The 27,110-nt window shown below is 43.7% G+C and overlaps 4 protein-coding genes and 2 non-coding genes across 8 annotated transcripts; 1 reads left to right on the top strand and 5 right to left on the bottom strand.

Moving 5' to 3' along the window:
• Positions 1–1,941: 1,941 nt before the first annotated feature.
• On the bottom strand, positions 1,942–7,995 carry rpl3 (ribosomal protein L3). Its single transcript, XM_041062268.1, has 9 exons — positions 7,949–7,995; positions 7,224–7,416; positions 6,715–6,883; positions 6,195–6,330; positions 5,785–5,971; positions 2,901–3,163; positions 2,721–2,816; positions 2,392–2,511; positions 1,942–2,129 (listed from the first exon to the last, which is right to left on the bottom strand). The coding sequence occupies exons 1-9, from the start codon at positions 7,949–7,951 to the stop codon at positions 2,085–2,087; spliced, it is 1,212 nt and encodes a 403-aa protein (XP_040918202.1). The 5' UTR covers positions 7,952–7,995; the 3' UTR covers positions 1,942–2,084.
• LOC121199156 lies at positions 2,207–2,338 on the bottom strand. The gene has a single exon (XR_005896412.1). It is a non-coding gene; the product is annotated as a small nucleolar RNA SNORA54 (small nucleolar RNA).
• LOC121198268 (piggyBac transposable element-derived protein 4-like) lies at positions 3,122–5,776 on the bottom strand. Its single transcript, XM_041062267.1, has 2 exons — positions 4,049–5,776; positions 3,122–3,851 (listed from the first exon to the last, which is right to left on the bottom strand). The coding sequence occupies exons 1-2, from the start codon at positions 5,429–5,431 to the stop codon at positions 3,435–3,437; spliced, it is 1,800 nt and encodes a 599-aa protein (XP_040918201.1). The 5' UTR covers positions 5,432–5,776; the 3' UTR covers positions 3,122–3,434.
• LOC121199158 lies at positions 6,051–6,143 on the bottom strand. The gene has a single exon (XR_005896414.1). It is a non-coding gene; the product is annotated as a small nucleolar RNA U83B (small nucleolar RNA).
• Positions 7,996–8,365: 370 nt separating the features above from the next.
• On the bottom strand, positions 8,366–15,059 carry slc25a39 (solute carrier family 25 member 39). 2 transcript variants are annotated; one of them, XM_041061877.1, is made up of 12 exons: positions 14,696–15,058; positions 12,742–12,847; positions 12,500–12,559; positions 12,223–12,273; positions 11,221–11,330; positions 11,039–11,106; positions 10,783–10,907; positions 10,475–10,648; positions 9,946–10,055; positions 9,654–9,735; positions 9,450–9,530; positions 8,366–9,370 (listed from the first exon to the last, which is right to left on the bottom strand). In XM_041061877.1, exons 2-12 carry the CDS (start codon positions 12,836–12,838, stop codon positions 9,252–9,254), a joined length of 1,077 nt encoding a protein of 358 aa, XP_040917811.1. In that variant the 5' UTR covers positions 12,839–12,847; positions 14,696–15,058; the 3' UTR covers positions 8,366–9,251. The 2 variants fall into 2 exon arrangements, with proteins under 2 accessions (XP_040917811.1, XP_040917812.1); XM_041061878.1 differs by lacking the exon at positions 12,223–12,273 and having other exon boundaries at positions 14,696–15,059.
• Positions 15,060–15,541: 482 nt separating this feature from the next.
• On the top strand, positions 15,542–26,003 carry grna (granulin a). Of its 2 annotated transcripts, XM_041061871.1 has the most exons (18): positions 15,542–15,685; positions 16,366–16,506; positions 17,298–17,435; positions 17,560–17,688; positions 17,967–18,048; positions 18,378–18,484; positions 18,707–18,860; positions 18,982–19,071; positions 19,654–19,751; positions 19,859–20,095; positions 20,222–20,458; positions 20,566–20,802; positions 20,929–21,165; positions 22,233–22,469; positions 22,565–22,933; positions 23,898–24,134; positions 24,299–24,556; positions 25,024–26,003. In XM_041061871.1, the coding sequence occupies exons 2-18, from the start codon at positions 16,366–16,368 to the stop codon at positions 25,174–25,176; spliced, it is 3,141 nt and encodes a 1,046-aa protein (XP_040917805.1). In that variant the 5' UTR covers positions 15,542–15,685; the 3' UTR covers positions 25,177–26,003. The 2 variants fall into 2 exon arrangements, with proteins under 2 accessions (XP_040917805.1, XP_040917806.1); XM_041061872.1 differs by lacking the exon at positions 19,859–20,095.
• The last annotated feature ends 1,107 nt before the right edge of the window (positions 26,004–27,110 follow it).

Raw genomic sequence — 27,110 nt, forward strand, 5'->3', positions numbered from 1 at the left:
GGGCTCATTCTGCATGATGGAGGACTGAACTGATCGGGTGGAGCGATGTAGACGAGCCTGTAGGAAAAGTGCAAAGATGCTGTTTGAGCAGATGCACGGGGTCATGAAGAGAGCGCCTGCTGGGACACCTAACCTCACCTGAGTGGGACAGAGGGAGCAATTAATGGCGTAGCTGTGGACCGTTAACTGTCACGCTTAGCGATGGAGGGCGGGGGGTGGGGTGGCGTTATGTAAAGCAGAGCTCTGTGGCTGCTTTGAACTGCAGCTCTGCTTGTGCTGCAGCAGGGCAGGGGTCAGAGCCTCTGGGGGTTATTACGTAACAGCAGGGCCATCTCCATGACTGTCCTCTGGCCACAGTGACACAGGGCTTCACCCCCCCCCCTCCTCCACCCCCACCCCTCCCATCGCCTCCACATTCTACACTGACAACGGAGGCACCAAACAACCACAAAGAGGTACAAAACCCCCACAAACTGATGCAAAACAACCACTTAAAACCACCACAGATACACAAAAACAACCACAAGCTGAAGTAAAATAACAGAAACAAAACACAAACTAATGCAAAACCCCCACAAACTGATGCAAAACCACCACAAATACACAAAAACAACCACAAGCTGAAGTAAAATAACAGAAACAAAACACAAAATAATGCAAAATGACCACAAACTGATGTAAAACAACTACAAATTGAACACAGAGACACAAAACCACCACAAAAAGACACAAACTGACTCAAAATAACACACAGGCCACAGTGACACGTGGATCACAGCGCGCCTTCTTTTTAAGAGCCCTTTGGAGGGTTCTTCCTTTTCGCTGTGGAAGTGCTTTGGTGAAGAAAATGTCAAATTGTTGAAATGCAGCTCAACAGAGAACAATTGTCCTTCAGCTCCCTGGACAGCGGGTTAATAAGAGGTAGGTGGGACCTTGAAAATCCTTACAGGAAATCCACATTTCTGCTAAGAGTGCTGAATATTATGCAGAGAAGTCTCAGGGAGGTGCTTTGCAGGACACCTAAATGGCCTGTAGAGCCCTCCCAGGGTCTTCCTCATTACCTGCTGAAGTGGAGCTTTTAGTTTTGGCAGTGATGAGTCAGAATGGACGATGCCGGGGCTTAATTACTGCACTGTGACCGCCGGAGTTCTGCTGTCAGCCGAATACAGGCCTCACAGCTCAAGGACACATACTGTACAGCCTGTTAAAACATGCAATGTTAGCTAAACCGAGTGTCTGTCCATCAGTTCTGCATAGGTGGCTGCTCTCATCACAGCTGACGCCGACCGTTTCATCTGAGACAGGACACTGGGCTCAGAGGCCCATCACGCTTAACAAGCCCAGCGGTGGAACGAAACTCACTGTGTTTACTCCACTACACAGTTCAGGTAACTGTACAGTGGATGAGTATTTTCATTACATGCTCCACCACATTTTTTCTTCTTGGCATTCAACAGCTTTAGTTTACAAATGCAGATTTAACAAGCTTATAAAGCGTGTTCCTATAAACAGCACATAAAACTAGAGCTGAAATCAAAACTATTCTGCCAACTTAATCATTTTTGCTTTTTAATTGTTGACTCCAGCTTCTTTGCATAGTTGTGCCTGTTCCTGCTCCATAACTGGATTTGCTCTTATTTCACCTTTGTGATAATGGTTGATTCTTATAGTGACAGCCGTCTGTTCTGTTGGTTAAATAATGACTTGTTTGCTTCCCTCTTTAAACATTTTGATCCAAATTTAACTTTTTCTTTGTTAAATAAAGGAATTACTTTCAGTCTTCATTCAAACATAATCCAATTTAAATCAGTAACTGCAGCCCTATATAAAATAGAAATTAACCTATTACAGCACAACTCTGCACATTAACACATCAGTAATATGATCTAATATTTTAACTTTCCTAGACAAAGATTTCCCCACATTTAGTATTTTGGGACATTTCAGTTTCACAGAACTTTTTACTCCCTTTATAGACTTGACAACACATTCTTTGTATTTTTTTCTTTTATTAAATAACTCTGCAGAATAGTAAGTGATGGTGACAGTCAATGAAGCAGAGACACCATTTGTAGAGAGGGACTTCAAGCGGTCTCTTCCTTGGCAATGCGGTCCTTCTTGAGTGGTCCCTGTGAAAGAGAGAAACAAGAGTCAGCTGTGTGTCAATAGTTAACAGTCGTGCCTGCGGTCCACAGCTCAGCACGGCCAATGTTTCCAGAGAGTGAACAGGGAGCCAGCACAAAGAGGCACTGCTCCCCTGCCTCACTGGAGCTCACTGTGGCACTGGAATGGAACCAGAGTTCATACTGGAAACTGAACCAGGTTACGAACAGTGCAGGACAAACCGAAAACCATTAAGCTGCTGTGCAAGTGACGACCCATTCGTCTCACCATGAACGCCTTCTTTTCCTCCACAGTCTGGAAGCGGCCATGACCAAACTTGGAGGTGGTGTCGATGAACTTGAGGTCGATCTTCTCCAGGGCACGGCGGCTGGTCTGTACCAGCAGAGACTGGAGGAACAAAGAGGAAATGTTTGAATTTCTGAGAACAAGACTTTGATATTCAGGTCACCACTGTTAGTTCAGCGGAACATCCACATCCATTTCCTCAGTTTTAGTGAAGAGCTGCAGCACAGTGTATTAGATCACAATGGAGATTCAGTTTGCCCATAAAAATAAAACAAGTAGCACAAACACACAGCCCTGATCTTTGTCCTCACCTTGCGCAGAGTCAGCACCCTCTTCTTGGTTCCCACAACACAGCCCTTCACCATGACAAAGTCATTGGTCACCTCTCCATAGTGGACAAATCCACCCTGTGAAGAAAAAGCGATCAGTGAGCCACATGAGCATCAGGACAGGACGACATTCACCAGAACTGTTCCCTGAACGTCACTTACCAGGGGGTTGATGCTCTTGTTGGACAGGTCGTACTCGGTGGAGGCGTTGTTCTTCACCACCTTTCCATCCTTGGTGTGGTAGCCCTGGCCGATCTTGTAGATCTTCTTGTTGATCTCCGTGCGGTGGTGGTAACCCTTCTGACCAGCACGGGCCACAGAGAAAGCCACACGGGCAGGATGCCAGGCGCCAATACAGGCCACCTTACGCAGACCACGATGGGTTTTGCGAGGAAGCTTCTTGGTGTGCCAACGGCTGGTGACGCCTTGGAGACAAAACACACACACACACACACACACATAAGAATCACACTTTTCCCTCTTAAGAACCTTTTAGATCAGTACCTCCAGTCCTCATCATGTACAGCAATCAAACATGACGCACAAATGTTATATTTTTAACTCTAAAATGACATTTATTTCAGACGTAAATAAAAAAAACTAATTTATAAAAACAGACATAGCAGCAACAAATGAATGAGATAAACTGAACTAGAAGCACTAAGAGGTAACTATCAATACTGCTCAGTCTGAGTCTCAGGGGCAGCAGGTGCTGCAGAGCATGAAGGTGTGGGCTCTGCAGATGTGCTGTCCACATTTGCAGCAGGTGTTGCGGATCCTCTTGCTGCAAAAACGGCACTGTCGCCTTGTCCCGGCCATTGCTGGTGGGCCGTCGCCCTCCTCGGGTTGCTCTCCTGCCCGAGCTGCATCCACAAGAGCAACGGCGCTTGGATTTCGGGGTAGCCGTTGCCGCTGCTGCATTAGCGGGGTCACCATGGCTTTCCCCAGCTCCTCCAAAAACAAGCGCCGCCTGTGGGTATCGCTCTCCTTCCACTGTGGATTAACACACCTCCATAGAACAAAAGCATTGTACGCCGAAACATCCAGCATGTTGTAGAACATCTTCAGCGGCCACCTCTGGGTCCTGCGCCGGCAGCTGTAGGTCCCAGTAACCTGACAGAAGAGAGAAAAAATAAATATATTCTTATTCAACATATCCAAATATATAATTAATTCTTTTTAAGAGTGCATGAAACAGGCTTCCAAATATAAATAACAAAATAAAACATTACACGGCAAATATAGCTCTGATACAGTAATAATGATGTAAATAATATGTGAATAATTATAAATAAATAATAAATGCCTACCTTATCAAGATTATCGACGCCGCCTTTGTTTCTGTTGTAGTCCAAGATGATCATGGGCTTTCGGTGGGGTTCATTACTGATGGCGGGCTCCCGGTGTTTCGTGCTCAGCAGGAGGACATTTTTCCCCCGCTTGGGAACGTAGGACACTAAGGTGTGGGTACTGGAGAAAGCGAACATGGAGGAGAGAATGGCCCGCTTCCTCACCTCCAGCAGCTTTGGGGGCAGCTCCGGCTTGTTTTTCCTTATGGTTCCCACCATGGCAATCTTTCTTTTCAGGAGCTCTTCCCCAAGAGCATACGACGTGAAGAAATTGTCACATGTCACAGTGTGACCCTCCAGTCCCTCCAACAGCTCCAACACAACCCTTTTGCCTTGGTTTACCTCTGGGGAGGCTCCATCTTGCTTCCCCGTGTACACCAACATCTTCCAGGCATATGAGGTCCGGGCATCGCAGGCAACCCAAATCTTCATGCCATAGCGGGCAGGTTTGTTGGGGATGTACTGGCGAAAGCGGCAGTGACCCCTGAACGGCACCAGCTGCTCATCCACACAGATGTCGACTCCAGGGTTGTACATCAGCTGGAGCCGTGGTGCCCACTTCTCCCATACCACCCAAATAGCCGCCATCTTGCTGTCCTTCAGCCGTCTCGATCTAGTCAGCTTGTCGTTGAAGCGAATCGTTGAGACTATCTTTTCAAAGTTTTTGCGAGGCATAGTGGCTGGGAAGATGGCACGTCCCGTACCTTCTGACCACAGGCTGTGTGTAGATTCGTCCCGTGACCGGTACACCCCAGCCAAAATCAGCAGGCCGAAGAAAGCTCTCAGCTCCATCATGGTTATCTCTACAAAGCCATCACCATTGGTACGCCGGCCGTGGAGATTTGTATATTTCAACACCTGCTGGGCTATATCCTCCGTAATGAACAAATCCATGCACGACTGGATATCACTGATGCGGCGGATGGCGTATGCGGTTGGCCCCTCACGCAGACAGGCACCTGGTATGTAGCGCAGAGTGTTAGCCTCAGTGGGTTCCCAGGAAATCATTCCGTTCTTTGACTGCCATTTCTCGTTCTCCTCAGCTGTATCACCGGTGACCTCTGACTCCGAGGAGCTGCTGTCAGAGGCAGAGCTGGAATCAGCCTGCGGGGGGGGCTCCCATTCCCCATCGGAAACCGAGTTAGCGTCATCTTCCGCAGAGGAGAGAGACCTGGACGTTGAGGGGGAGGACACAGTGGCGGCGGGGGTTGGTCGCTGCGGAGTCGTGGGGCGCCCAGAGGGGCCGGAGCGTACAGATCGGGAAGTCCGTGCTGGGCACTGTGTGGGACGGCCTCTCCGGCCACGGAGAGCTGGTCTGGGAGCTGCGACAGGGGCAGTGACCATTTTTATGGCTTGCTCCAGGCAGACACGTCACTCCATGTTTGCAGACGGGTAGACAGTTCTGGTCCTGGCTAAATTTATAACTTGCCAGGGCCACCTGCAGGTGCACGTGCATTAACTAACTCAGGCACATGGCGGCCTTGTTTACACTCTGCTCTGCAGGGATTTGGTGCTTGGTTCCCAAATTTTTATTATTATGATGTAAACATGGTCAAAGGTCATGTTGATAAGACAAATTTTGCAAAATTCTTTATCTTTTCACATCAAATACCTGAATCAAAGAAAATGATGAACACAGTGTGACTAAAAATATAAAAAAAAGGAACTTGGATGTAGTAAAATATGAGTTCTCTTACCCTTGTATCCATGACCCTTGGTGACACCAATCACGTCGATCATCTCGTCCTGGGTGAAGACGTTGCTGACAGGCACGGCCTGCTCCAGCTTCTCACGGGCCCAGTCCACCTTATCAGAGATGGTGCCTCCATTCAGCTGCACCTCCATGAGATGAGCCTTCTTCTGCCTCAGGGGCAGCAGACGTGTCTGTACAAAAAACAAAAAAAAACAAAAAAAGGGTCAGAATACAAATCCGGACTTCAAACATGGAGTTTACTGATGAATGTGTAGTCTCAGAAGGAAGGCAGCATGGAAGATATCCTCATATGTATCGGGCGCCATGCCTGACGCAAGATCCGTGGTCTCATCACCGACAGGAGAGCAGGAAACATAATAAATAATCACCTCACTGGGAATCAAACGTACTAACCTGTGTGTGGGCGATGATGCGGATGACCTGGCAGTACTTCTTCATGGCAGCAAAGTCCTTCTCCAGCTGCTTCTTGCCCTCCTCATCCTGCCATTTCTTGCAGTATTTGGTGAAAGCCTTCTTCTTGGACTTGTACCTGAGAGAACGCCACGTGGCAGGAGGAGAGAGGACACATAGGTTGGCACAGGTCCTTCATAACCCCAGAGGGCCAGCGGAAGAACACAGTGCGTAGCTGCTCGCCCTTCCCTCCATGTGGATGAGGGTGGGCTGTATCAGCTAATAAGGATTTTGGCTCATGGCACAGTTTCTAAGAAGCACTTTCCACTGGCCAGAGGAGCCCGGAGCTCATCAGGGCACATGGCGCCTGAGCGGAGCTGCCACGGGGGGCCACCGTAATGTTAGACTCGCTCAGTGAAAACACAGATCTTCTTTCATTTCCACTGGGCTACTAACACCTGCTTCAAGCACTTTTATTACATGCACACTGATTTAATCTATCATTTTATATATTAAGTCTCACCAGTTCTTGTAGAACCGACGCTTGCACTCATCGCTGACGTGCTCTGCAAAGATGGTCTTGAAAGAACGCAGGCCACGGGGAGTGTTGACGTAGCCCACAACTCCGACCACCATCATGGGAGGTGTCTCCACAATGGTCACAGCCTCAACCACTTCCTTCTTGTTCACCTCTGAAAAGGAAAAACAGCAGTTCATCTCATGTCCAGATTATTGGACCGTGTTCTCATTAACTCTTTATGGTTTAGACTGCACTCAGTACTCGACATTCAGCAAGGGGGTTAAACCCATTCTGTCCGCCCGTCGAGTGTCTCATCACAGGCAGAACACCATACACAGTAAAATGACCTTTCACAGCACATGCTTTGACTCACAGAAAAATTCATTTGTGTGACAAGCAAAACGTCTGCTCTGAAAAAGATCTTATCCCTCATTATAAACATGTCCACAATATAAAGTTTATCACAAAATAAAAATACCATAAACTAAATTCTGAAGTCTGATCTCACTCACTTGAGCCTGGTCTGTCGACCTCACGGACGATGTGTGTCATGCCGGCCTTGTAGCCCAGGAAGGCAGTCAGGTGTACGGGTTTGCTGGGATCATCCTTGGGGAAGCTCTTGGCCTTACCGCGGTGGCGTCGGCTCCTCTTGCGGGGCAGGAAGCCCAGGGATCCGTGGCGCGGAGCCGAAAATTTACGGTGGGACTGTGGAGAAAACACTGTCAGCTGGTCCATACTTGCAGAGGATAAGAGACTAACATTGATTCTATAGTAAACTCATTTTAATGCAACTTGAAGTTAATGATCGCTGTAAGCTAGCCATGCGTTCACCACGATGTTAGCATGGTTAGCCTCCTCGAGTGTGCACTTGTCGGCCGTTAAATCTACAGCTTAAAACACCAAGTCTAAGCTTAACTGTCGAGCTTAAGTAGCTAGAATGTTCATTAACATAATCTAACATACAAAAAAGTGTTTAAGCAAGGAGGTTATTTAAAAAAAAAAGTGGAAGCACTGCTAACGCCAAGCAGCCATTTTGGACCATCAGTCACCGGTATGAGGCAGTAGACATTAAAAAGTACGCTGTAGTCTGACAGATTATAGAAATAAACATCAGATCTAAATAAAAAAATGTTTATCAAAACCATAGGGTTGTCTGAAGTGAGTGAAATGTACCAGATGGCTCAGATAAAGAACAGATTCAAGTCCTGCGTGTAAGCCATTCATTCCACACACTCACCATTTTGTCGCCAGTCCGATTTCAAAGAGGCCTACGGAAGGGCAAACCGCCAATATATACCACGCGAAATATCGCGAGACTATCCTAAGAGAGGACCCACCCCCTGATTTCACCCAACTAGTGTAGTAAATCCGGCAGCCACTAGATGTCGCTGTTCAATTTTGCAAATTAAAAACAGTATCATTAGATTGCATATTAAACAATAGAACAAATATGACGATTATTATCTTTAACTGACCTTGAGAAAAAAAGTTGTATTGTCAAAATATATATTTCAAGCGCTGTACATATGATCTACTGTCTTTAATTTAATTCAGCTATATTTGAGACAAATGTTCAGTTCTTTGAATAATGGCACTCACTGACCAACTCCTAAAAAAAAAAAAAAAAAAAAAAAATACACATAGCATATTAAAGCTGTCTTAACATTTATTACCATTTCGTTCATAAGAAAACAAAGGAAACATTTACACTTGGTAATTTAAGGCAGCAATAATTTGTTTTATGTCTCAGTGTAACAAGTTTTGATGTTATGACTGCGAAAATGTGATTTTTGGGATGTTGGCTGCAGCGGCTTTCACATATGTGGGAAATAATCATTACTTCTTGTAATATATTTAGAGCATAAATATACTAAGCCCATGCACCAATGAAAGCAAATCTTGTAGGAAGACTTGCTTTAACTTTGCCATCAGGCCTTGTGTGCCTCTTCTACTATGGCTTTCCTCCAGTTATGAGAACAGAAAAGTGGAGTACACTCAACAAACATAAAAACTTACCTGTAGTTATTACGATTTCATTTCACAGCTCTTATGTTGCAAATGTAAAGTGCGACAAATGGTCAAATCTAACCAGCCTACAGAACAGATGTGACATTTATCTACTGAGTAGACAAATGTCAAAAATGTCATGATTTACTGACAATGCAGGGTGGGCCAGCTTATTACCTGGCTTCTGGATCGAACGGGGCCGTACACACCATGCAGTTTGTCAGGCAATGCAAAATATAGGTATGAGAACATTTTCCTCACACTCATGCTACAGTGCTGATGCAGTTGAAATTCTGAATTTTCCCATTAAGCATTAAACCTTATACAACTTTCCTGCACAATGCAAAAAATTTACTTCAGTCATCAACACACATTACGTGCGTGGTCCCAGAGTATCCCTCAGTTCCTGTTCCTCATGCTAGAATAGGCATTTGGGAAAAAGTCCCCCTCAGACTTTGTCCCATATGTCCTGATTAAAAACATCTGCATGTGCTTTGGCCGCTGAGAAACGCCCAGCGCCGCACACCCAGCCTTCAGGAGGCCAGTCGCTCTCGATCAAGGTTCATCTTCTGGAAGAAGGTCTTTCCAAACTCATAGGTGCTTATCATAACAGCGCAGGCTGGAGCCACTTTGATCACCCTGGGCATGAAACCTGGGGAACATACAAATGTTTTCACTTTAAATAGTTTAAATAGTATTTTTATTTCACATTAGACTGCATAGGAGTGTACCTGCAAACAGGCCCCTGTAGCCCAGCTCAGCCCATATTTCCTTCATTATGTGCCATGTAGATGTGGTTCTCTTTAAGGAAACTAGGAGGAATGGGAATAAGAAAGTATTTAGAGTATTCCTTATTGTATATAAAATATGTGAATACATTTCACGCTTTTTAAAAAGGCAACGTCCTGCCAACACCACCACGCATAAGCACAGACCTCCCAGAGTATCCATCTCTCCCAGCTGGATCTGCCTCCGAGTTTTCACCACGTCAAAAGGCAGCGTCAGGACAGCAGCAATCTAAACACCAGATATTTGACTGTCGTAAAGTGTTTCGTATATAATTAACTGACAGCGAGCCGACTTTAGTTTTACTCATTCCCACTTTTTCAGTTCAAGCAGAAAATAATTTTGACTACATCCAGTCATTGGTACGATCCTGTCAGTAATTAGAAGACGAGGTGTTAGGCGTGTGGCAGGTGTGTGTTAACATCGAAGCTGAGTACTCACGGCTCCAGAGACCGCTCCTGCAGTAAAGCTGATGGAGACGTTGGCCTGAGGCATTCGGAGCTCTTCACACAACTGGGCCTTCACCAGTTCATAGTTAAACCAGTACAAAGCTGAAAGTACACATGAACAGAGATGGTTTGTTTGCTACTGTGTTGCTTTGTTTCACATTACAATCATCTTAAGATTTTCACAGCACTTGTCACAGCATTGTAACTTATTACTCTCTTATTTGTGTTGCGCTTCCTGTTGTTTTTTACATCCATTTTTTTCCTGCTAAAGTGGTCTGTCTTTATTCAAATCGAGGGCCTAAGGTGTGTGTGGTCATGTGGCCATAAAAAAATCTGGCAGATTTTCAAGAATGCAAATGGTACAACACGGAAATGGTGTATTTATCCGTGTTCTGATGAAAGGATGACTGTATGGAGCAGCAGAGGAGTGAAATATGCAGCGGGAGAGGTTTGACCAGTTTGAATGTTAAGAAAAACCCACATTTTATGACACTGTACTGTTTCTATGGCACTGCTCTTACCGGAGAAGGGAACGTCTCTGAGAACAGTGGGCGCCCAGCCCCTCCACAGGGACAGCAGGCCGTCCTGGGCCACAGCAGACCGGATACACACTCGCAGCTCACTGTAGGTCAGCCGCCGGGACTGCATCTTAGTCCTGACCAGCTCCAGAGGGCTGATCACGGTCACAGCCCCCACTGCAACACACAAACACACGCGCACACAGACAAAGAAAACAGTTTGTCTTGAAAAGTCTTAAAAAACACTGAATTCAGTTTCTTCAAAAAAAGAGTTTGGACATCTGTGTGTGTTTGTGTTTTCATGCTCTTACATCTGGCTAGACCACCAGCAACAAGAGGGACATGGCTGCCCTGAAAACCCAGACCGTATCTCAGGAAGTCTCGCAGCTGGTCATAGCAGGTGAAGTAGATGACAGTGGCAGGTACTGCCATAACACTAAACACACAGACACACACACACACAGTCAAATTAAATTCTCTGCACATTATCTGAAATCACTTCTTCGAGACATTTTGTAAATTATGATTTAATAAAAGCATTTTCTTGATGAGAGTTTAGGAGCTCACAGTGTTGGCGGGAGCCCACTCCACAAAGACCTGAGTCCTTCATGTCGACTGATTTTCACGAAAGCATCCTGAGGCACAAACAAACAAAAAACAAACAAACAAACAGGACATATTTCAATTCATTTGTAAAAGGGACAGATACTGTAGCTTAAAGTGTTTCCAGCCACTACAACAGTACTCACAAGAGTCCCATTGAAATGTGTTGGTGTTTTGTACCAGCTGGTGGAACTGGTTCCATTCTGACAGACGTAGATGTGATCCATCAGTCCATTACAATACAGGAAACACTTCCCTGTGAGGAACAGAACAACCAGCAGTCAGCACAGTTAAAAATATCAGCTAAGGATACAGAATCCAAACAAAACCATTAAACGGACATCTCACAATATTAGTGTGAACCACCATTAAGTTTTAATGTTTTATAAATTAAGGTAAACAATCATGTACTGAGGAGAGAACAGGTGACTAATAATAGCTGCAAAGGCAATGACCACAGAGCCAGTCAGAAGATAACATCAGGGCTGCCCTTGTCACTGCTTACTCTGCCTGTTTATTTAGGGCCGGTTTAAAGATAGATTATTGACAAAACTTTCTAAGAAACTCTAAAAAAACAACAAAAACAAAACATAATTTCACAACCAGCTCCAACAACAGACTTCACCACGTGGAAATAAAAACATAACAATTACGTGGAACAGCATCACGAGTGAGCAGGTCAACACAGATTACAACAAAACCGAGCACACACACGTGCAATTTCATTAAAATGTTACAGGATTCAAATTTCATTCCTCTTCGGCTAAAAACAAATCCAGTTGTAGTAACTGGGCAGGATTTCTAACTAACATTTCAGTGATACTGATCAGTTTTTCCCTGTGTTTTGTTGTGAACCGTCTCTAGGGAACATTTTCAGTGTTGCTTTTTGTTTATAGATTCCTTACAAACAACATGACATGCTGCTTTTCTCACACACCAACTAATGAATGAGACACTGGTCCAAGCAGAGAAACAAACACATGCACTTTAAGCTTTCCTCAGTCACGTGGACGTATTTGCAATGGGGATATTTTTTTCTGTTTTTATTGGCAAGACATGTTTGTTAGTCGAGCACATGGCCATGTACACAAAACTGTGCAGGACCACTGTGTGTTTTAGCATGCGGCAACGGAAGGTCAGATACTCACACTTGGAAGGGCGGATGACGCCGCCCCACGGAGCAGATTCACAGGCTAAAGCTGTGAAACAAACCAAAAGTGCAGGACAGATGAAAGACAGAGACAGAGCAGTACAAACCAGAGATGAGTGCGCCGCAAAAAGCACAAAGGACAGGTGCTGTGGTGTTAGAAAGGCATCAGGATAAAAATGGGATCAACAAGCAGCTGTAAAAAGCAAAGTCAGTGTTTTGTTACCAAAGCTACTGTGAGATTCAAACCACAGAAGAAGACAAGCTGCGTGTCCTACCTTGGTGGAACGGTGTTTGCTGAGCCTGCAGCCTGATCTTCACAACGTCCAGCGGTGTGACTGCAAACAAAGAAACTCACTGATTCGATCTTTTTTATTGACATAGGACTTTGGTAACAATAAAGCAAGTGGGTGAAAATGTAGAGCTGTAACAGTAAGTCCATTAAACGATCAGACAATTGACTAGAATTATTATTATTGACATAAGTTTCTTTTTCTAGTCTTTGTTTCCGTGATCTCACCAAATATAGATGTGAGGAGGGCTCCAGTGCCAGAGGCCAGCATCTGCTGCACTGGAGAGATCGCAGTCACGGGGCGGCTGACGGCTCGCTCCCCCATCCTGTCCACCTGTCAGACCAAGAGAAAGACCACACCATGTCAGACTGAGTACAGTATGTACTGTAACTAAACTTCACAGAGGCAAATCCTGACCCTGTCAGACACTGAGGTTCAGCCCTGTTGGCTGTAGCCAGGTGTCTATGTCTCCTTGTTATGTAAAACAACTAAAGGAGAAGGGTTGGTGTCTCACAGGATCAGAAACCTTACACCACCTTGATTCAGTGTCCTGTTATGTCAGAATCCTGAGGTTGTGATACCTGCTGCCGCCTTAGAGTCATGACAACACAAATAAGGTCAAAAAAACAATCATTACTACTAAAAATACTATGTTTTAAAACGTAACCATGAGGTCCACGAATTTTTCGTTCATTTTTTTGCATCTTATAGATGTTGATTAATTGAGAAAATAATCTGCAAAATAATTGATAATAATAAAAATAAATCATTGGTTGCAGCCCTGAAAGTTGGAACAGATGTTGTTCATTTACATGAACTGGGTGAGTCTAGGTGGAGTTGTTATAATGGGGTCGTTGAAATATTATGATAGCTTATCTACGAGGGGCATGTCTCCAATCTCACCAGACAGCCAGTGAGTCTCGCCTCCTGACGCACTCCTAAATGAAAGAGTAGATAGGAGCTGAAAAAATACACATGCAACCAGCCAACAGTGAAATTAAGGTAAATAAAGAAATTTCCTCAGGAGAGTTTTTATGAAAGTAGTTGATGTTTTTAAGAAATTATTTACGACGACAACAAATCCATCACCAGTGACCAAGATGTTTTATCTGAATATTCTTAAAGAAAATGTGCTTTGTGGAGGATTTCTGGCATTTCAGCCATCACCAACTCTCCTGATTTCCTACCTGTGTGGCTGCCATTAAGTTTCCCAGGCTCATCCTATTTCTGGAGGCAACTGCACTTCAGTGTGACAGTTATAGCCACTTGGCTCTCAAGGTTTGTCTGGCCAATGAACCGCTTTGCCAAACAAATGTCCTCCAGCAGGAAACATGGAGCTAAAAGAGAAGACGTCTGACGTCTTTCTGTCATCTTCACCAAAACAAGTTCATTGTATAATCTCATGCAGAATGTTAACGAAAAAAACTGAGGCACATTAAGTAACTTCACTCCGAATTCTGCAACTCAAAAACACAGGGTTCACCAAGATAAACTTAAGACTCTTCAAAGAGAGTATCATGCAACATGGTCATGTCAGTCAAAGTATGAACGTAAGAAAAAGACTTCCCAGCAGTATATGACATTATATAACAATAATTCCTAATAATCATTAATCACACACGACCTAGACGCGAATAACAAGCACAGACATGGCTGGATTCTTCTATTAAAAATTAACCTGTTTTTCATAACGAACAGCACTACAAAAAAATAATAATTTTAAAAAACACATACAAAAACATTTATAAGGACCGTTGTTACCAATGATAGGCTAACAAACACATATTTGAGGCCTTTGTAAATCAAATGTAAGACTTTTTAATACCTTCTAATTTTTAGGGTGGGTGCATTTTAAGGTTTTTCCACACACGCAGATAATCTAAACATATAACCTGAGGAGCACTGTGGGAAATTCTGCGTTGTCACATTATGTACTTTTTATTCTCCGCACACGATAGATGGCTAACTTAGCCTGACAGACAAAATGAATAAACCTTAAGCCACAGTCGAGGAGAGGAGGAAAGGTCGGATTCAGTTTTATCAGATGCACAGAGTCGAACCTGTCCGAGACATGTTTTCATGTAACAGCACCCGAGAGCAGTTTAGCCGAGCAGCTAGCTTTAGCTTTTCAGGCAACGGTAATATTTTTTTTAAGGTAACAGGCTAGCTAACGTTACTCACCTCTACTTTAGCTGCCAGTGTCGTAAAATACAGGCGTCTGTGCCCATTTCAGTTGAATCCAACATGATGTTGCTGAATTTAAGAGCTAACGTTAGCCTCCCTGCACGGCTGCACCCCGCAGAGGAAACCCCTAAACATGTTTGCGGACCGAGCTCGTGCCAGGAGTGTTTTAGGTATAAGTCACAAAAGTGCGCACACGCTGCGCACAGTCTTCGTAGATCTGTACAACACCAAACTCGTCGATGGCCGCGTCTGAGTGACCGGGAGAGGCCAGTGCGCATGTTTTAGAGATCAGCGGGTCAACGTCAGCGTCCTGAAGTTGGTTTCCGATTCGACAGTTGAGGGGAAAGTTAAGGGAAACTTAAATTACAGCGACGAGCCGCTTATTCGCTTTTTATCCACTTATTGTTGGAAGAACGGTGAGAGTGTGCTAGACATCCCTTAACGCTGTTTAAAACCCTCTTTCAGATTTATGAAACCTTTCTTTATAAAAGAAAAAAATTGCGATTTTATTGCACTTTCAATCCAGACATGATCGAACATCATTTTACAGCACTAAGGGAAATTAAAATAAAAAAAATTTAAAAAGCCGAATCGGTGGCTCAGCATTGTAAACAAAGTTTCCCTTAACTTTCGAATCTGAATCTAACTTCAGCGTCAATAACACTGCGGTGCAGAGCTGCAGCTGTTGCATGTAAACAAGTTTGTCTGTCAGTCAACTGTAGCCTGTGCAATGAAGAACACAGCGAAACGGGAGAGGTTTCATTAAGATTTATCAGTCATATCTAATAATAAAATAATCCGATCTAACCAGTAGAAACCAGTAGAGGCGCTGCAAAGTCTCTAGGGAAACTGGGAGCCACCTCCTTTCTCTCTCTCTCCTTTTGTGGGCGTGTTCAACTTAATGTATCTCTGTCGTTTATGTTATTTTGTGGTGAGACACTTGTGAACACCTGACTGCTCACAACAGCGCTTCAGTCTTTCACCACGGTAAGAACAATATAAACTTCTTGGTTTGGCCTTGAGAGTGTGATTGGTAAAGAATTCATTTTAATGAACTGCAAAGACGTTTGACAGTGATTCACACATTTTAAAACAACTGCTTTACGCTTCAGATTGCTTAGATTAAAACAAATTTAATCTTCATGCGTTGTAAATTAATAATCCTCTTTTGTAAAAATGTCCAGTTTATTCTAACCAACCGAGATTTTGACAAAATGCGCTTCCTTGAGAGAAGGTAACGAAACTGAAAGTGAGTTAATTTATATACCTATATATATAATTATTGTTTCTGACTCTGTTATTCCTTGCGAAATTAAAAAAAAAAAGACGAAAATCAGGAACAAAGCTCTTAAGGAAGTATGAGAGTTCAGGAAATAAGTGACAGTAACACTTTATAAGAATCTCAGATGAAATGTTTTACGTCTCAGTTTCAGTGAATTTTTTTAATGGCTTTAAATCACCAGATTAGTTCCTGAGCATGCTTATTATTGTCTCTGTGACACCTGTTTGTGCTGTATTTAATGCAAAAAACATCATATCTGATGTTGAGTGGGGAGGGGGATACCACCTGCACATTTTTCACTTTCCTTTTGTGGATACCCTCTGTGTGTGTGTGTGTGTGTGTGTGTGTGTGTGTGTGTGTGTGTGTGTGTTTCCCCTGTGTACAGATGCAGAGGTGGGTTGTGTTCTGTTGGGTTCTCCTGGCCCTGGTTGCTGCTGAAGACTGTCCAGATGGAGGGAGATGTGAAGAAGGTCAAACCTGCTGCAATGACCCGGCTAACGGCTATGAATGCTGCCCGTTTGATCAGGTAGACACGATCGTTTCACCTGCATGTTCTGCATCGTAACATGAGCAGAAACACTTAGTCTGAAGGCAGGAAACACAGCAATTCCTCTTTTTAAGCAATGCTAATTTTGGATTCAGTAATTCTACATAAGCAAGTTGTGACTGAAGCTTTGTGGAGTGTGCATGATGTAAAGTTCCCCTTTTGTGATCATATTGGCCAATTCTTAATTTCCCCCATAAATTTCTCCCAGAGCAGTCTGTAGTAATGAAAAATGAGCGTAGTATAGAATAAGCAATCATTTTGGTTTTTGATTCTTGTGAAATTCAGTTTGGTGACTGATGCATTTTAGTGTATAAACGTGTAACTTACTTTAGTACATTCAGGGTAATTTCAAGCTGAGAGAACACATTTGTGTTTCCCCTCACATTTCCTGAAGTTTGCCCACACGTGTATGTCAGTTATGTTTTATCGTTAAAAAAAAAAAAAAAAAAATTCTAAAAAGACATAAAATGAAGAAATGACGTTATCCATCTGTCAGCATTAAACCCCTTTTTACTATGTCAACATAGTACTGTAACTTCAGTAAAATACGTTGTCTCATTGTCCATCACTTAGTTAAATATACACAGAAGATAACCATTCTGTTGTACTCTAAAATTAGAAGAATTAAGGCTGTACAGTGGTGCTATTCATCCTCAGTGGTGTTTTACTACTTTACAAGCCAGATAAAAGCTCAGGCCTCGTTTCGCCTTAGTGATAGCAGTTTTAAAACTTTGGTAGTCAAAGTGTTCTTACTACTGCTGTCGCCATAGGCTGAGTGCTGTGGGGATCATACTCACTGCTGTCCTGCGGGTACAGTCTGCGATGCAGCCAAATCCAGCTGTGTGAACGCTACTGTGTCCATCCCCTGGGTGGAAAGAACCTCAGCTGATCAGCCTAGACTCTCCAAAGTAAGAATAACAGACACCCGATTATTTCATAATGAACACAGATGAAACAGTAAGTCACAATTAGACATATTTAAAGCGAGTACCTGCAGTCAGATTGTCCCTCTTCCCCACCCTGTCCCTGCAGTCCTTCAGGATGATCAAGACGTACATGGGGGAGGAAGATGACAACATCTGTCCTGATCAATCACGATGTCCACCTGAGTTTTCCTGTCTGAGGGCTTTGACGAGGTTTGGCTGCTGTCCCATAGCTCAGGTAATCAAACCTTGTCCAACAGAAAACATGCAGGCTGTAGCGTTTTCAGCTATCAGTATGTCATTTTTAGTATGTCATATTTAGTATGTTATGCAAATCTGAGAATTGTTTTGCAAATCCCCAGTTACTTCCTGTCACAGGAGGTAACTTGGCGACAACTTCCTGTTTTCTTTTGTGAAGGCATCTGCTGGATTGATTTACAGTTTACAGTTTACCCTGCAGTGCAGACAGATACAGGCAGACTTTACATTTCAAATTACTTCACTGACCTCTGACAGGGAGTCCCCTGCTCTGATGGCAAACACTGCTGTCCTGAGGGCCACCAGTGCAGTGTAGACAGCCGGTCCTGCATCAGAAAAGGTGAGACTCTTCTACTTTGAGTCAGTTTTTTGTTGCTCAGTGTGCGATAGTCCTCACTCGCACCAGAAAGAACAAAGAGTGGACCACATCAGTTCAAATCGGCTTCCTGTTTGTCAAAGAACTGATTTTAAAAGACCGTTACGAGCCCTCCAGTCCTCGCAGGTCATGTGGGACAGGTATTCTAACTGTTCCCTAAAACTAAACAAACTAAACATGTTGAAGCAGCTTTTAGGCACCACATGCTTTTTAAAAATATTTTTTTAAGGGGGTCACCTTCATCTCCAGATCCCTGAAGTTAATATTTTGATGCTCCTGTTATGTTGTTTCAGAGGTTATGACTACAGTTCTGTGCAGCGATGGAGTGTCAGAGTGTCCAGATCAAACCACCTGCTGTGAGACCCTGGAGGGCAAGTGGGGATGCTGCCCCATGCCAAAGGTACAAAATGGCTGATCTTGCTGTAATGTGCATGCACACTGTAAACGCAGGTTTACAATGCTGATGTTCCTCCAAAGCATAAGTGAGATTATGAATGAGTAAAAAGTCAAATGATGGATTTGCATGTCCTGCCGTGACGTCCAGCTATCAGGACATTATGGTGTCTTATCCCATGTGGTTCTTATGTGATACTCCATGTGTGTGTCTTTATTGTCTCAACAGGCTGTGTGCTGTGAGGACAAGGTGCACTGCTGCCCTGAGGGGAGCTCCTGTGATGTCGAACACTCCAAATGTATTTCCTTGTCCACCAAAAAACAGGTGCCAATGTGGGCCAAACTCCCTGCCAGGATAAGAGCAGAGTGGGAGAACAAGAAAGGTCAGATTTATTGTTACTGAAAAACACTGACCTACTTCCTCATTCTGATTCTTCTTAGTCTTGGTCTGTGTGTGCGCGTGTGTTCACGCAGCGGTTGATCTATGCACGTTTCCACTTTCAGAGGATGAACAAGTGACTGCAGAGGAAGCAAATAATGGAGCATCTCACAAAGCCCCAGAGGTCACCACAGCGACTACAGAACCCCCGTCAGGTGAGGAAGTGTCCGTGTCATCTGTTTCTAAGGGAAACAGAGGTGAGATTTCTATCATGTGTCGAATTATCCAGCACAGTCACTGCAGCTAAAACACAAGGTAGAGCAGCATCAGAGGTAAATAAAAAAAATGCACATAATGAGACCAGATGCAAAAGTTTTCATCAGTGTACACATTCACCCACAGACCTTTATCAGTGCAGATATTTTGCTTTAATAACATTAAGAAAGGCTGCATTCCATTAAAAGTAGGTGTGTCAGTGACTGTGTGATTTCCTGGCACAGCTAAATGTTAATAAGTTACCGCATTTCCTTCTATGACATGACAAAATTTAGCAGTGGGGAAAATCTATCACATCTGATATTAAGTACAGCAGTGTTCTTCCTGCATTCAATAAGAAGTTTAATGTAAAATTAAAGGTGCCCTGTGAAGCTTTCTTGTTAACAGTGCCTTTACTGGTACATTATTGCACTTCCTCTCACCTTCACATCACTGAGTAAAGTTTTTAATGTTTGTGTTCAGATAAGTGAAACCGGTTTAGACTTTTTTTTTCCCAACATAACTAATGGTATTTTTTCCAGGTAATGATGTCCCCTGCAATGAAACAGTAGCCTGTCAAGATGGTACCACATGCTGTAAAACCAAAGAGGGAGGCTGGGCTTGCTGTCCACTACCAGAGGTACAAGAATAGTCCCTATTTAATTAAAAATATAAATAAAACCTTGATGTGAGAGGTGTTACAGATGCATGAATGATTTTTTGTCTGTTTGATCGTATCATTCACAGGCTGTTTGTTGTGAAGATTTTATACACTGCTGTCCAAAAGGTAAGACGTGCAACCTGGCTGCTCAGACCTGCGAGGGTGAGTCAGGCTCCATGCCGTGGCTCGAGAAGGTGCCGGTGATCCCCAGGCAGGACGTACAAGTGGGGGATGTTCCATGTGACTCCACCTCCAGTTGTCCAGATGGTACCACATGCTGTAAAACCAAAGAGGGAGGCTGGGCTTGCTGTCCTCTACCAGAGGTACAATTTTGTCAGCTGTTTTTCCAAGAAAGTTCCTATTTACATGTTTAAAACTTTGATGGGAAAGGTGTTACCGTTGTGTTAATGGTTTTGCATTTGTCCAATTGTTTCATTCCTTATTTCCAGGCTGTTTGTTGTGAAGATTTTATACACTGCTGTCCAAAAGGTAAGACATGCAACCTGGCTGCTCAGACCTGTGAGGGTGACTCAGGCTCCATGCCGTGGCTCGAGAAGGTACCTGTGATCCCCAGACAAGGTGTACAAGTGGGGGATGTTCCATGTGACTCCACCTCCAGTTGTCCAGATGGCACCACATGCTGTAAAACCAAAGAGGGAGGCTGGGCTTGCTGTCCTCTACCAGAGGTACAAGAATAGTCCCTATTTAAATAAAAACGTTAATAAAACCTTGATGTGAGAGGTGTTACAGATGCATGAATGATTTTTTGTCTGTTTGATCGTATCATTCACAGGCTGTTTGTTGTGAAGATTTTATACACTGCTGTCCAAAAGGTAAGACGTGCAACCTGGCTGCTCAGACCTGCGAGGGTGAGTCAGGCTCCATGCCGTGGCTCGAGAAGGTGCCGGTGATCCCCAGACAAGGTGTACAAGTGGGGGATGTTCCATGTGACTCTACCTCCAGTTGTCCAGATGGTACCACATGCTGTAAAACCAAAGAGGGAGGCTGGGCTTGCTGTCCTCTACCAGAGGTACAATTTTGTCAGCTGTTTTTCCAAGAAAGTCCCTATTTACATGTTCAAAACTTTGATGTGAAAGGTGTTACCGTTGTGTTAATGGTTTTGCGTTTGTCCAATTGTTTCATTCCTTATTTCCAGGCTGTTTGCTGTGAAGATTTTATACACTGCTGTCCAAAAGGTAAGACATGCAACCTGGCTGCTCAGACCTGCGAGGGTGAGTCAGGCTCCATGCCGTGGCTCGAGAAGGTGCCGGTGATCCCCAGACAAGGTGTACAAGTGGGGGATGTTCCATGTGACTCCACCTCCAGTTGTCCAGATGGTACCACATGCTGTAAAACCAAAGAGGGAGGCTGGGCTTGCTGTCCTCTACCAGAGGTACGGTTTTGTCTTTCATTTTTCATTTTCATTTTTTCCCCAAGACACTCCTGTGATGTCTTGATTCTGAGAGTCCTTAGAGTCATTGTCCTGTTGTAAGCTGAACCTTTGGCCCAGTGTGAGGTCCTCAGTACTCTGGACCAGGTTTCCATTAAGGATATCTCTATACTTTGCCCCGTTCAACTTCCCCTCAACCCTGACCCATCTCCCTGTCCCTGCCACTAAAGAACACTCCCACAGAGTGATGCTGTCACCACCATGCTTCACCGCTGGAATGGTGTTGGGCGGGTGATGAGTGGTTCCTGGTTTCCTGCAGGCATGACGCTTAGAGTTGAAACCAAACAATTTAATCTTGGTTTCATCAGACCAGAGAATTTAGTTTCTCACAGTCTGAGGGTCCTTTATGTGCTACTGAACAAACTCCAAGCAGCTTTCATGTGTCTTTCTCTGGAGAGCTGCAGTGACGGTTGTCCTTCTGGCAGCTCCTCCCATATCCACACAGGATCTCTGGGGCTCAGTCAGAGAGCCCATCAAGTTCTTCGTCACCTTGCTTACCGAGGCCCTTCTCCCAGTTTGGCCGGGCAGCCAGCCCTAGGAAGAATCCTGGTTGTTCCAGACTTCTTCCATGTAAGAATTATAGAGGCCACTGTGCTCTTGGGAAACTTAGCTCCTTGGTCCCCTTGTCCAGTCAATTGGATGTACCACAGGTGGAGTCCACTTGAGGTGTAGAAGCTTCTCAGAGATGATCGAGAGAAATAGGAGGCACCTGAAATAGTAAAGTTAGTAAAGGCAGTGGATATTTATGGATTATGGATATTTATGTCAATGTGATATTTCAGTTTTTCATTTTTATAAATTTGCAAATATTTGTAAAATTCGGTTTTCCCTTTGTCATTATGGGGAGTTTAGATCGATGAGGGAAAAAACTCATTTAAACGATTATAGCGAGCAAAACTGCAACATAAAGTGTGACCACAGTGAAGGGGTCTGAGTACTTTGACGTGAAGGGTGTTACCGTCGCATTAACGGTTTTCCATTTGTCCAACTGTGTCATTCCCCATTCACAGGCTGTTTGTTGTGAAGATTTTATACACTGCTGTCCAAAAGGTAAGACGTGCAACCTGGCTGCTCAGACCTGTGAGGATGACTCAGGCTCCATGCCGTGGCTCGACAAGGTGCCTGCGATCCCCAGGCAGGACGTACAAGTGGGGAATGTTCCATGTGACTCCACCGCAAGTTGTCCAGATGGTACCACATGCTGTAAAAACAAAAAGGGCCTCTGGGCTTGCTGTCCTCTACCAGAGGTAAATACACATGAAAAGCCTCTTTTTTAAAACGTCAATTTTCACATTGCACTTCCCCAAATCACTTGTCGATCTGTCGCCATTTTGTCTAAAAGGCGGTCTGCTGTGAGGACCATGAAACCTGCTGCCCTAAGGACACCACCTGTGACGTGGCCACCAAAAGCTGTCACAACACTACAGGCTCAACACCCATGAAACAGAAGATACCCGCATTTTCCACGGTGGCTTCCGCTACAACCCAGAGTCAGGTAACAAGCTCGACGCAAACAGAGGACGAGAGGAAGGAGCCTGAGGAGGACGAGGGGACGAAAGCACAGGAGACCGATGAGGAGGAAGACAAGAGGGAGGAGAATAAAGAAGTGGAGGGCAAGATTCAGTGTGACGCCCACACCAGCTGCCCTCAGTACACCACCTGCTGCTTCATGGCCTCGGCTCATAAGTGGGGCTGTTGCCCACTGCCAGAGGTGAGCCTTGCACTTTCATAACATCACTGATCTTCAGAGTTCGGGGACAAAGCTGTCACCTTCCAGCTGCATATTTTACAGCTAAAAATCTCAATGTGATTAATGTCTGAATGATATGAGGTAGAGAGAAGCTGAAAAAACTCCCCACCCACATCACAAACCTACTCACACTTTCAGCAGTGGGACATAGTACTAGAAATAAATTAATGGAAATGGTTTCACTACTGTCCTCGTTTTACATGATGATGTGCTTCCTCTTCTGTGGTGGCATCATCTGGTTTTCAGGCTTTGGTTTCGGTTTATTAACAGCACTCGGTATTATATATACTCTGTATTTTAAAATACTACACATCTGATTTGTCCCTGGGGTTTTCACAGTCCATCAGGGAAACTTCCTCCAGGGCCCGTGAATTCAGCAAAGATTTCTGACCCATCCTAGTCTGGAATCTATAATGTTTGTACTTTGCTATGCTGGCCCTTTTATTGTGACCAAAATAATTAAAAATGTATCTGGGAGCATTTCTATGCATTATCCTGTAAACCATGCACAGGTGAATCTGTGCCAGTTAAGTTGCAAGAACTGACACCTGCCAACGAGACTCAAACCTGAGGACATCTTAGACCAGTTTGTTTTGTGCTACTTGGAGTTTCTGTCTCAGCTTTATTTGTAAGGGGCCCAACACCAAGAGCTGACAGCAGAATCAACACTGGACCAGACAGCTGCTAAAAGCTTAAGACTGTTTCCGTTCAGCAAGTATTTCCTGGTTAGATTTCTAGTTCTGGCATTTGCCCAGAACTTTTAAAGCCATTGTTGCACCAGCAACCCTCACTCTGGTTGCCGCTCTAAAGTGCAGCACTCGTGTTTTTCATGTCTAAGTTCATTCTTTTCACCGCAGATAAAAGAAGAACTGGAAAACAGGATCAGTGATGTGAAAGTTGCACTTCTTCTCTCACTTCTCTCTAGGCAGTGTGCTGCGCTGATGGGAACCACTGCTGCCCCACCCACTACAAGTGCGATGAGCGCAAGACCTCCTGCGTCAAAGGAGAAGTGGTGATACCGTGGTACACCAAGCTTCCAGCCACCACCAGTGTTCAGGCTGACCCCACATCCGTGCCATGTGACCGTTTGAATCAATGCCCCGAGCACACCACCTGCTGCCGGCTCTTCACGGGCGAGTGGGGCTGCTGCCCGATGAAGAATGTGAGCACTGTCTGTGTGTGTGTGTGGAGAGATTAGCGGAAGAAGGGCAGCTACTTTGACATGAAAATATAAAATGCATTATCAGGATCCATTAGCATTGCCATAGTTTGTTCATGTAAAATAAGGGATGTCATTTACTCACCGTCTGTGTGCTGTGTCTGCAGGCTGTGTGCTGCCCAGATAAGGAGCATTGCTGCCCGCAGGGCTACACCTGTAACATCGCCTCGAAGTCCTGTCAGAAGCTCATCATGCTGCAGCTGGAGACTGTCCCACTGACTCCGGTGTACCTGCCTGAGTATCAGCCCCAGCCTGGTCCTCTGAAGCACAGAGCCATCCAGTGTGATGAACACGTCAGCTGCACGGATGAAGAGACCTGCTGCAGGATGTCCGCCACTACATGGGGCTGCTGTCCATCTCCTAATGTATGAATCACAGTAACAACTTCAGCTCATACCACCGGAGCACAGTCCAGAAAATAACAAAGGAAGCTATTTAAGTCATTTTTAAAGCAGAAATGTCAAACACTTGACGTTTCCAGCTTCTCAGTGTGAGAAGTTGCTGCTTTTTTTGGTCTTACATTATGTCAAATTAAATATTTGGGGGGTTTTGGACTTTTGGTCAGACAAAACATGACATATATGTCATCTTGTGCTCTTAGACACACTACATATTTAAAATCAGCTCCAACTTAACCAACTAAACAGTAAAATGCTGCTTACATTTAAATACATCATAATAATGATCCATAATAATAATAATAATACTTTTGATGCTTGAAATAAATTTTGTTAAAAGGCAGTTCTTTACATGTTATAATATAATGTTGCGACTTTAAACTAACTTTTACTAACCTTTGTTACGTACCTTCCTCCCTCTGTCCTCTCCACAGGCGGTGTGCTGCAGCGACATGAAGCACTGCTGTCCCAGCGGCTACACCTGCACTGAAGGTGGCTCCTGCACCCAGAACACCGGGCTTCAATGGCACAACTGGCACAACTGGCACGTGTTCCTCGCCAACAAGAAGAGAGCTCTAATTGTGTGAAAACAACACCCCTGTACTGTCATTTAACTTTGCATGCAATGCACTAACAGAAGATAATGTAAAGGGAATTAATAATCATTTTGAAATGCTTTGTTCATAGGGGACAGTGGTAAATGGTGAAGGGAATATTGAATTGCACTTCAGGTTTTTAACTTCTGTGATCTTGGAGTCGCAACTTTCTATCTACAAGTGTCTGTTTCATGTCTGACATGTAATGTTCACAGGTTATGAGCATGCGGGTGATTGATTTTGAAAACAAGATAGATCCTCGTTATTCCAAGCTCACAGTTTGCTACTTGAAACTCTACTCCATACATAAAAAAAAAATCAAACTCTCCACAGACACATGATTTTCTTCACTGTCAGTCACCTATTCTTTAACTGTATGTTCTGCTTAAGCTGCCTTTTGTTGCAAAGTACACTCCTCTATCATTAATTCACAGTCTGAGGCATAGTTTAATGTATTTCCTTTTCTAATCTTGTATGTGATAAATATGAACTGCTGTGTGATTCCACCTCGTGACGACAGGACAGTTAAAGCTGCTGAAGTGTTGTTTTCTGTTCAGTCTAAGATTTTCACACATTTATAAATGTGCAGCACTTGGTTTATTTGAGTGTTCGTCTCATTTTGTGGCATCTGTAATGACTAATTCATGTTTCATCTTCCAGGAATGATCATAAGTGTTTTAATTGTTTGCATCTTGTGTTAATTTTGGATTTAGCACATGCCATGAGGCAAACATGCTTGGTGCAGCTTAAAGCCTCTTGGGAAGTCAGAGAGGTCTCTACATGTTCCATGAAACCAATAAACAAGATATGATGTTAAAGCATTGCAACTTGTCAAATCATTTGCAGAAGTATTAAAGGAAGGTGCCTGTCATTAACCACCAGTTTACAATCCATCTATTTCTCCCCACAAACCTTTATAAATCACATTATTATTATAGTTCCTTGTTCTTTTATATGATTATAAATGTTTCTAGTCTTTTGTCACATCAAATCATCATTTGCAGCATCATTTTAGCTGTTTAGTAACAAAAAAATGAGTAAACATGGATGGAAAACTGAATGGACCCAGAGGCCTGAGAAGTCAGGGGACTGCTGGGCCAGAGCCTCTGTACAAAGTGACTGTCAGTATTTCTTCCTAGAAAGTCAAAGACAGGAAAGACAAAACAACCTGCAAAGAGACGCAAAACAACCAAAAAGAGACATATAATGACCACAAAGAGATGCAATACAACCCGTGTCATGGAAACTGGGAAAACCAGGAAAAACTCACATTTGAAAAGCTGACACCAGTGAGTGCTTGGCATTATAAAACATAAACAATTAAAACAATCAGTTCTCTCTTGGCAACAATCAAAATTGTTGCCAAGAGAGGTACACTAAAACTTTATGTAAACGGTGACACAATGTTGTTAGTTACCGGTTTTTCCATTAACCTAACTACCGAGGTTTAATCTCTCTTATTTTAGGATGACATTGTATCGTTTTGGGGTTTTTTTTCTAGACTTCATTATTTGGGTTTTTCGGGCCTCCCCTCTGTGAACAGTGTAAAGCTTCTCAGAAGTAAAAAATCAAAACTTCCGATAATACCATTCAAAATAAAAGCCCAAGCGAGGGCCAATTACTTGGTTTCATGATGTTATCAAGTAATATCAGAGCCAGGTTCACCAATATCAATTCCAGTATTAATACTTACTACTGTTAAAAGCAGCTGATGTACTGTCCTGTAAGTGAGATATGTGTCATGATTTCATCAGGCTAATTATTAGCTGTTGTTTTAAAATATACACTGAAGCGGTGCAAATTTTCAACAAATTTGAAGTTTATCAAATTTATATATATTCCCAAATGATGTGGCTTAAACATGGCTTTTGGGCCCCTTTCCATCATTGGTAAGCCAGTCTCGCTAGATTTTCAATTGTAATTTT

Source organism: Toxotes jaculatrix, chromosome 18, assembly GCF_017976425.1.
Source record: "Toxotes jaculatrix isolate fToxJac2 chromosome 18, fToxJac2.pri, whole genome shotgun sequence".
NCBI classification, from domain to species: Eukaryota; Metazoa; Chordata; class Actinopteri; family Toxotidae; genus Toxotes; species Toxotes jaculatrix.